This window comes from Myotis lucifugus, unplaced genomic scaffold, assembly GCF_000147115.1.
Source record: "Myotis lucifugus unplaced genomic scaffold, Myoluc2.0 scaffold_494, whole genome shotgun sequence".
Taxonomy (NCBI): Eukaryota; Metazoa; Chordata; class Mammalia; order Chiroptera; family Vespertilionidae; genus Myotis; species Myotis lucifugus.
In genome coordinates, this window is record NW_005871542.1 from 167,813 (window position 1) to 178,218 (window position 10,406).

Here is a 10,406-nt window from a genome sequence, read left to right on the forward strand (position 1 = left end):
TGGGGGGCAAGTTAAAATGGGGAAAGTGGTGTGTGTGTGTGTGTGTGTGTGTGTGTGTTTTGACTGGCCTAGTTTTTTGACCATTTGGAGATTTCTTCCAGACACCAAACCAGAAACTTAAATATCTAGGCTATCATAGAGTTTAGGAGAGAAAGCGAGATTTTGGCATAAAAAAGAACAAAAATGAAGTCTCAATTACATTCCAAAACATTTCATGTTGGAATAATTGTGAAATAAAATTTAAATCTAGCTATATACCAACACTGAACAATGACAGTACAAGGAAAGAATGATATGCTATTGTCACTTACGAACATGAATGAAAAAATCTTTAAAAAAATACAAACAAATCAAACTTATCAGTGTATAAATATATAAAACATCATCACCAGGTAGGTTTATTCCAGTAATATATGTATGATTCAAATCAGAAAGCCTATTAATATAATTTACCACATTATGAATAGGAAAGACACATGCTAATTTTCTTAGAGGCATATTAAGCATTCTATAAAATCCAACATTCATTCACAATAATATCTTAGCAAAAGAGGAAGAAATGTTTATCTAAATCCCAGAGCAAACATCACACTTAATGGTAAAACATCCCTGCTAATGGTTAAAGCATTCCTGCTAATGTAAAAAAAAGATAAGGATGTCAACATCTAATCAACATTATGTGGTGGGACTTGGTCAAAGTAATAAGACAAGAAAAAAATAAGGGGTAGAATTATAAAGGAAGACAAAAAAAGTTCTCATTTTCAGATACCACTGTCTGTACAGAAAAAAATAAAATCTATAAACCACAATTATAAGTAATGGGAAAGTTTAGAAAGTCAGTTGGATACATTATTAACATATAAAAATCAAAAGCATCACTAGAAGCCAATTAAAAAATAGAAATTTTAAAATGACATGTATGAAAATGATGGGTAAATTAGAAAACATTAATACAGAACATTTTAAAAGGCTTGATTAAAGAGATTATGTTTATGGATGGGGTGACTCAATATTGTAAAGATGTCAATTCTGCCCAAATTAATCTATAAATTTAATGCAATGTCAATAAAAATCCCAACAGAGTTCTTCATTGAACTTGACAGTGCAGAGTCCAGAAAAGCTAAGCCAATGCTGAAGAAGAGCAATGTGGGCTTAATAATTAGGACATTTGATATGGGTCAGGGATAATCAAATAGGCCAACGAAACAGAGTACAGAGCCCAGCCACAGACCCATGTGTACATGCAAACCTGACCTGGAAAGAATGCAGAACTACAAGTCAGCATGGAGAGGGTGTATTTTCAACCCATGGTGATGGGACCATTGGCTAGCCATTTGACAATAAGAATCTGGGCTTCCTAACATGTACCATACTTCCATTGACTTTAGTTAGATTAAAGATATGTATAAAGAGCAAGATTTTAAGGCTCTACAGAAAAAATAAATTTATGAACTGAGAACAGAAGATAATTTTTTAAACACAACACAAAACCCACATGCTATAAAAAGTATATTTATTTAGTGTAGTCAAACTTATGAATTATACAACTTCTTTTCAAAGAAACCACAATGAAAGTTAAAAAAAAACCAAGTCTTTACGAGGACATAATTTGCAGCTCACAAGATCACCAGCCAGAATTCATCAACAACTCCTATACAACAACATGGAAAAGAAACATCCCGACAGACAGATAAGCAATGGATGTGAGCCAATAAACAAGAAAGATGCTGGGTCTTACTGTAATCGGCAAAAGGCAAAGTAATGTATTCCCCCAGTGGAATAGTACACAGCAGTTAAAATAAACAAAGTAGAGCTATAAATCTTAAAAACATTGAGTGAAAAAGATTTGTAAAAATTGACATAATTTATGCTATGCTTGAAATGAGTGAAAGCATGTTACATAGTTTAAATAAATGCTTACACATATAGTCATGGCCACAAAATCATACTTGGGAATGAAACACCAAGTCTTGGATAGTAGTTACAGTTATAGTGACATATTAAGCCCGATTATACTGGCTTGCCAGAGCCAATTCTGCATATTTATTCCTAATTCCATGTTCAGTGATGTCTTGTTAGGAGCTTGAAATCTGCTGGGGTGGGAGTGTTTGCGCCATAGGAATTGGCAAACACTGTCAATCTCAGGTTCCCCTCCCTTGTCCTCAGCCTGGAGAACTGGTCTACCATCACTGTGCCATTCTCCCCAGAGTGAAATGCAGTGGGGAGGAGTACTCATGGTGCTTCAACATTATTTGTAATGTTGTTACGCTTTATAGAATTTCTAAAGCAAATATGGCATGAGGAAAAGCTTTGATAGAGCAGGGACGGTTCATGGGTGTTTATCATAGTATTTTATGCTTTTCTGTATTTTGGAAATATTTCCTGAAAAACAAAATCTACTCAGTTGAAATGTTCAGGCCAGTATAAAACCATTTCCTTTTTGGCCTCTTTAATTTTACAGATTTAAAACTTGCTTAGTTGGTCAGAATAATATTATATGATGTTGAAAAACCTGGACCTGAACTAATAATAGAAACTTTAAAATTATTTCAAACCCCAATCATAGATTTGCTGGGCAGTTATATCTTTGAAATCAATTGATGTGGGGTGGTTTATAATAAAGGATTCATAAGAGGCATTCACATAAAAAGTCACATCCATACTCTTATTTAACCAAATCTAATAGCAAGGACATATGAGCTCTAAATTTAGACTCCAGATTTAAGAGAAATAAAAAAGAAGTGAATAGGAACATAATAGTATAGACAACTCAACTATAAAAGTTTAGTAAGAAGATACTCTTGAAAATAATAATAATGAAATAATAATAATCTATAATAATAAAAGTGTACTATGCTAATTAGACCAGACATCCTTCCGGACTCCTTCTGGACAAAGCCACAGCGGGCGGGGGTGGGGTGGGGGGGGCGCGTCAGAGGCGGCAGAGGCCCCCCCTCTCCCCGCCCCCTGGCTGCTGTGGCTGTGGGCGGGAGCCACGGCGGCAGTGGGCAGGGGCCGGGGCCAAGGCCCTTGCACGAATTTTGTGCATTGAGTCACTAATAATAATAACAACAAAAATACCACCAATAGAGATTTGACAATTCAAAATAGGCTCGGCTGGGTTTCCAGCTCTACATCCTGGAGCAAAGGACTTTCTACTCAGTACCACTGATGCCTCGTCTACAGGTGGGTACCCAGTCTCTAAGATGTGCATCTGGTCTCCCTCAGAGAGCTAAGAGGATGAAATGAGGTAGTGCATGTGCAGGAAGCTGTGTAAATGTGATCTGCAGAAGGGACAGGCACGAACATGCTCACATAATTGTGGCCCTGCACAGATGCCTCACATATCATCCGGGCACTCATTCACTCTGACTCGGGTTATTTCGGACACGTCTGACTTCCTCGCTGAGAGAAGGCCAAAGGGAAGAGAACAGGGAACCAATTCAGGACTAGAAGGGTCTTCTCAGTCTTCCAGCTGCTGCAGCCGGGGCTCCATGGCCAAGGCCCCATGTTGCCAACGCAGGCAGCCACTCCATCCCGATCTTTCTTTACATTAGGAGATGCATGAAGATTTGAACTGCAGGGAGTGGAAAACCCTTCCCGGATCACGCCACAGTGGGTCTGGAGTCAGAGAGGCCCAGGGGAGGCATGTAAGGGGATCACACACACGAAGCTCTATGGCCTCTGAAGTAAGCACTAGACAAAGTCACTGCCATCAGCTTACAGCCAAACCACAGGGAGGCTACGCCAGCGGCCTCCCAGCATCTAGGCCTCCTCCCTCCTCCCAGGTTCCAGTGCCATGGGTGGGTCTGGAAGGCTTGAAGGGTTTTACCATGGGAGACTGCAACATGGGGGTTGGGGGTTGCTCTCACACCAACACATTCCATGAACATGTGGACTCTACATTCCCTAGTTCAGCTTTTTATTGTCCTTTCACTATTTTCTTATTACTGTGTTTATTTGATCTAGACAGTGTTTCTCAACCATGGTGCACATTGCAAACATCTGAAGACCTTTTAAAAATTCCTGATGCCCTGGCCCCACACCAGTCTAATTAACCAGAATTTCTGGGTGTAGGAGCTACCATATTTAAGAAAAAAAGAAAAAATAAAACAGGCTTCCAGGTGATTCCATCTAGTGAGTAGTCCAGGTTGAGAACCACTGTCTTGGAACATGCAAACTGGGTTTTGAAGTTTACTGAATCATACGACAGAGAAGTGGCAACACCGGTATTGTATTGTTGACATCCTAGGTTTTCAAATTTGAAGGATGAGTTGATGCAATTCAGTTGGCACGTCTCCCAGAGGCCAGGCTGCGCTAGGGGTTAGGGACTCACCGGTGGCCAAGGAGATGTGGATCCTGCCCTCAAAGAGCTCACATATACCAATTTCAACATGAAAAGGGGGATTTATCATTTGCACTGTGGCTGAGGCACACGATGACAGGACACCGTAGAACTTCACAATGGGATTTACCATAACACAGTCGGTGTCATTCCTGGTTAATATGTTGGTGTTTCCTTTGTGCTGGCAGTGAGCTAGGCTCTTTAGGTAGATCAGCTCACTGAAGCTTCACGGTAACCATATGAGGTAGATATTCTTATTGTTTCTATTCATTCAGTCAGTCATTCAGTCAGTCATTCCACAGAAGTTCGGATGCCCACATGGGCCAGGCCTGTTTTAGGCACTTGGGCAGTAAAAACAACAACACATGGATCCCTGCCCTCAGGCAGTATTCTGCGAGTGCGATGGGGAAAAAGAGAAACAAGAGATGTATCCTAAAAGTCAATCATATCGTATTCTGGGAGAGAAAGAGCAGAGCAGGTAAGGTGTGTGTGGGGGGCGCCCAGTAAGTGCTTTGAGATAGGAAGAGTTGAGCAAAGACTTGAACTGAGGACATTGTTTATTCTACTCCATCAAAGACTCACCAAAGGATATGCCCATGGCTCAGCTGAGAAGCAAACCCAGATACTCTGGAAACGGTCTGTGGTTAACCTGCCTACTACCTGGTCTTCCAAAAAGTATCACACTCCGTTTTAATAACTGATGTTTGCCCAGCTCCTTCGGCTCCATCTGCCTTGTTTACTACAAACACGGTCTACCAGTAAGCCCAGTGCCCGCTACATAGTAGGTACTTAATACATGTTTGAGTTAAATCAATCACTTTTAACTTTCATTATTACCGAATATGAATTAATATATAAACGACTTCAAGTATTTATTGTGTGTTTATGGTGTTCTGCCCACACCCCAGCCAGAAGAAATTTTCAGAAAATGCAATGGAGGTGGGACGCTGCAGATGAAGCTGGCGTGGATTTTTGGGTGCTCAGTTCACATCATGGTGAGGAAGGAAGATGCTGCTGCTACAGGTCTCTCGTCTGAGCCAGGGGGATGGAGCGGGACAGGATATTGAGTAAATGGGAGACAAGAATACTTCAGGGGAAGACTTCATGGCACGAGAGCCCACACATTTTATGAAGTCAAATCAGCTGCTGGAGATATTTTCTTAGGCTGCATTCATTTGAGAGACATACATAATGTCCCGGTGTGAGAACAATCTTTGGTGTACTGACTTACCTATTGAAGTGGTAGATATCCTGTATGTTTCCAAAAAGCGCTGATCTTTCTTCTGTCCCCAGAGGAAGTTTGGTTTGGTCCCTGATGCAGTCAAGGTAATCCTAGGAAATCAAGGAGAAAGAGGTCAAACATTGCTGTCCTTCTGCAAGTCATCTTTAGTTTGCATGATGTACCTTTTACATCAGTTTTAGGTAATTATTAAACTAATGTGCTCATTAACTCTACTATGAAAATACAGAGTCTCTCTTTTATTGATGATGATAATACTTAGCATATTCATAGAATGGGGGATTTTGAGCAAAGAGAGTGTCATCTACATTCATTATCTACTCCCACCTCCACATGCTTTAGAGCTTCCCTGGATGGATAATATAATAACAAGTTACCAATAATATCAGAGTTTTGACATAAAAACATCGTCTGCTGTTTCCTTGAAAGATATGATATCATGATATGTTCAAAGATACTCCAAAATTCACACAGTGAAAAGCCAGAAATACAGATCTTAAAATTTCTCATCATAAGAAAAATAATTTGTAACTATGTGAGGTTAACATACCATAGCACTATATATATATTGTATACCTTAAACTAATTCAATGTTATATGTCAATTATATCTTTTGTGAGTGTGTGTGAATATCTTAATGAAACTGGAAAAAAGTGACAGAGTTGATTTAAACATAACCTTTAAATTAGAAAGAACTCAGTTGTTATAGAACTAAATTCTTCTCCAAATATCAATTTATAAACACACACACACTTTTTTTTTAAAAGCACATGATTCAGGCTATCTAATAGGCTATGTTAATGACCCATGGAAAACTCTGAAATGAATTTATTTGTTTTAACATAGAAATAGCTGCAAACAGAGTTAACTGGGGCTCAGACCACAGTGGGTTAAATGTACGTGGCTGAGAAGCTATGTGAACTGCTGAGAGAGGGAAACTCCTTTCCGCCCCCTGCGCTAAAGAGTTCATAACGGAGCGTCCCCTCTTCCCCTGGCAATGCTTGCAAAAGGAACCCAGTGGGAGGCAAGAAGACCATAAAGAAAAAAGTGAAAACAGCTGAAATAACGTAAAATAGAAAATAAATACAATCCCCTGCCCTGGGCTGAAGGATGTACCATGGCCGTCCACCAAATGTCACAGGGGCTTCGGCAACATTTAGAGGAAGGAACCCTGTGAAAATCAGGCAGCTGCACAACCTCATTCCAAAGCCCACTTCCAACAAACCATGGCCCATCCCAGTCACAAACACAACAGGAGTGAGATGCAGCTAGCAAAAGGGGAAAGCGAAATTTAAGCACCATCAGATAATTGTTTCTTTTCTTTTAATAACCCAGCCATTCTCTCTTGCACTCTATGTTCGGCAGATAAAAAACAGGCAGGGTTTCGCCATTAACTTTCTCAGTAGCACATTTCACAGGTGGCATCAAATAACTTTAAACATTCGAGTTTCTTAGCATTAAGGTCACTGTCATGCATGAACCCATGTTCATATTTTTTTAGAAACAAGCTTTGTGGTAACATCTGTTCTTCTTAAGAGAGTGAATATCTCAATAAGAAATTAGACTCACAAGGTTTAAGTGCAGTTGTCATTAAAAACCCACAATACCAAGACCTAGTCTCCTTACTTTCATGAATGGAACAATTAGAAGAGGCTTACGTATCCACACAGGATACAGAATTAGTATCAAATAAGAAATGCTGAAGGAAGTTAGAGCTGATGTAATAGCATTTTGAACACGTGAAAACTAAACTACATTCCCTCAAAGAACAAAAAACCCTTCCAAAAACATGTATTCACTGATATTTTCATAAACTTATATATGGAACATGGTCCCAAAGGATGGGCTAACATTGAACTTGTACTGAATGGTTATATCTGATAGTTGCTTAATACTTTGATCAACATTTAAAAATATATATATTTTTACTGATTTTAGAGAGGAAGGGAGAGGGGGAGAGAGATAGAAACATCAATGATGAGAGAGAATCATCATTGGCTGCCTCCTGCACGTTCCACACTGGGGATTGAGCCTGCAACTCAGGCATGTGCCCTGACCGGGAATTGAACCTTGACCTTCTGGTTTATAGGATGACCCTCAATGGGCTTGGTCAATACTTTAAAAGGACAAATTGTACACAAAATTAGGAAGGTAGAACCATAGGATATGGATGGGTATGAAATTTAAAAAGTAAAACAGGAGACTATGAATGGGCATGATCAGCACCGAAAGGCAGGACGAAGGGAGGGACAAAGGTGACGGACACATGCCAACCCCACCTGGCTGGCTGCATTGGGGTTTAATGAGAAAACGAACAATCCTTTTCCTCACTTCAAGTGCGAAGCTTGCTTATTTGCTGAAACCTGAAGCCACATTCTTCATGCGAGGGAAAGATGGAGTTAAGGGGCTTGAAGAATTTCATCTGGGGAGAGAGAGACAAAGAACCATGGCCCACTTCCAACAAATAATGGCCCTTCGCCAACTGAAAGCATTTCAAAACTCCGGAGTCTGTGGTAGAGAAACTAGATTGTAAAAGCTGCTTGTTTTCTGAAATGGTTGAGAAAATAGATCGTTAGGAGTCCAAATTTTTGCAGGCCGCTCTAGAAAACAGATCAAAGTCCTGTGGCCACAACTTGTTCCCCCTGCTGATCATAGTTAAATCCTTTAAATATGATACTTTAACCTTAAACCAGTTCCTGAAAACTACTGTAGCATGCACTGCATTAGCAGCTGTAATCATCTGAGGCCAAAATGAGAGGTTTGCAGCTCAGTGATAATAACGGCTCATTCTGTGCTCAAATGACAGAGCAAGGACACCAAAAAATGTATTAGAGCCTGTCAGGCCGATTATTAATTTTATTGGCTTGATGTTGGCACCCGTTGCTACCTTATTGTGAACAATAAAGGATCAATTTAAAACTTTTGCATTGAAAACACTTATTCTCCAAGAGGATCAAGAATTTACTCTATGCCCTGACCGGTCACACACACACACACACACACACAAACTTTTCACCATTTGGATAATTTTGTTACAAAGTTTTAAATTTTGCCTAAAGTATTTCTTTCCCCATCAGTATATGCCTTTAAGATCTCCACCATTATAATATTTGTACATGAGTCCTCTCCTCATAAATGCTGAACAATAAAGGATCAATTTAAAACTTTTGCATTGAAAACAATTATTCTCCAAGAGGATCAAGAATTTACTCTACTCTGGGGACACACACACACACACACACACACACACAAACTTTTCACCATTTGGATAATTTTGTTACAAAGTTTTAAATTTTGCCTAAAGTATTTCTTTCCCCATCAGTATATGCCTTTAAGATCTCCACCATTATAATATTTGTACATGAGTGTCCTCTCCTCATTAATGCTTCCATTCCTTGTAATGTCTATTATTGAAAATATGTGATAATCTAATTTGGTGCTATTCGAGGTGTGAATGAACAGGAGCCAGTTAAACTGCTGGTTACTGATGTGCAGCAAGGTGAGTGCAGAAATCGAGAGGAAGCCTGTCGAAACTTTTATAGCATTTTGACAGAATGAGATATGTAGAGTCTAATGATAAGTTGGGACTTGTATTGTGTCTGATTTCTTCTATTTTAGTTTTCTACTAATTCTTGTTATTATTGTATTTTTCAAAAGTGTCAGTGTGTGGCTGATTGTAAACCTGTTTCCACCCCCCCTCCCCCCACACACACACACGTTCCTCATGATAGATAGGAAGAGAAGCCTTGGTGTGGGGAACCATCCAGCAGAGATGCTGTAGAAACTGGGGAAGAATTCAAATTCAAATTCAAAAAGGTTCCGTTCATAAATCCTGCTCACATTTCAAAATTCTACCTACTGATTAAAAAAATTAAAAAAAAAATTTATTTCAGAGAGAGAGGGAGCGGGAGAGGGAGAGAAAGATAGAAACATCAAGCACGCCCCCTACTGGGGATCGATCCCACAATCCGGGCATGTGCCCTGACTGGGAATCGAACCATGACCCCCTGGTTCATGAATTGATGCTCAACCACAGAGCCACACCAGCAGGACCTACCTACTGATTTTATGGTTTATGCTTTTCTATCTCCTTCCTGTTGTTCGCATTTCCAAATCCCAAGCCTTCTGCTGTAACTCCTCTTCAAGACTTTTGCCTTTATTTTGGAGGAAGCACCTTCTGTTTCTCCAACTGCTCCACCTTTTCCAGAAACGAGTCATGTCTTTATTTGGAAACCTGCCTTCCAAATGCCCTGTTACACTGGGCGCCATGGATACCACAGTAACTGACACTTGTACAACGCTTTACAGTTTAAAAGCACATTTACATTCATTCGTACAAGAACCCTCCTTCCCCCTTTTTTCTGAGGACACAGGAATGCACGCCAAGCTCTGTTTGACAAGCTAGGAATTTAAAAATGAATAAAACATGATCCCTTCCCCAAGGAGCTCCCTGTGTAGCTGGAAGACAAGTGTAAACAAATAAGGGCCATGCAGTGTTCAGGCCACACCACTGGTAGGTACACAAGCGTGTTCCAGGGCAGGAGAGGCGGATGGAGGAGGGGCGGGGGAGCTGGGCCTTTATGGATGACCAGGTTCTCTGAAAATAGAGAAAGGAGTAGGAAGGCGATGACTACATCCAGGAAGATAGAAAAGCGTGAACAGAAGCGCAGGGTAAGGAATGCGGGTGCAGACAGGCCACTAAAAGGGGCTGAGAAGAGCTAGAGGGGGCAGGGCACGTGCCTGCGCACACAGACCCGAGGCGGGGCTGTAATGGGAGACCTGGCTGGAGTGAGGACAGGACCGATCACGGAGAATCTTCCA

General features: G+C 40.4%; 1 protein-coding gene across 1 annotated transcript in view; it reads right to left on the reverse strand.

Annotated features, from left to right (window-relative positions):
* Positions 1–10,406, reverse strand: part of PLEKHG1 (pleckstrin homology and RhoGEF domain containing G1) — a 109,072-nt gene that overhangs the window by 42,700 nt on the left and 55,966 nt on the right. Inside the window, 1 exon segment of the mRNA XM_023744877.1 lies at positions 5,577–5,677. Within this exon segment, the coding sequence (XP_023600645.1) occupies positions 5,577–5,677 (101 nt within the window).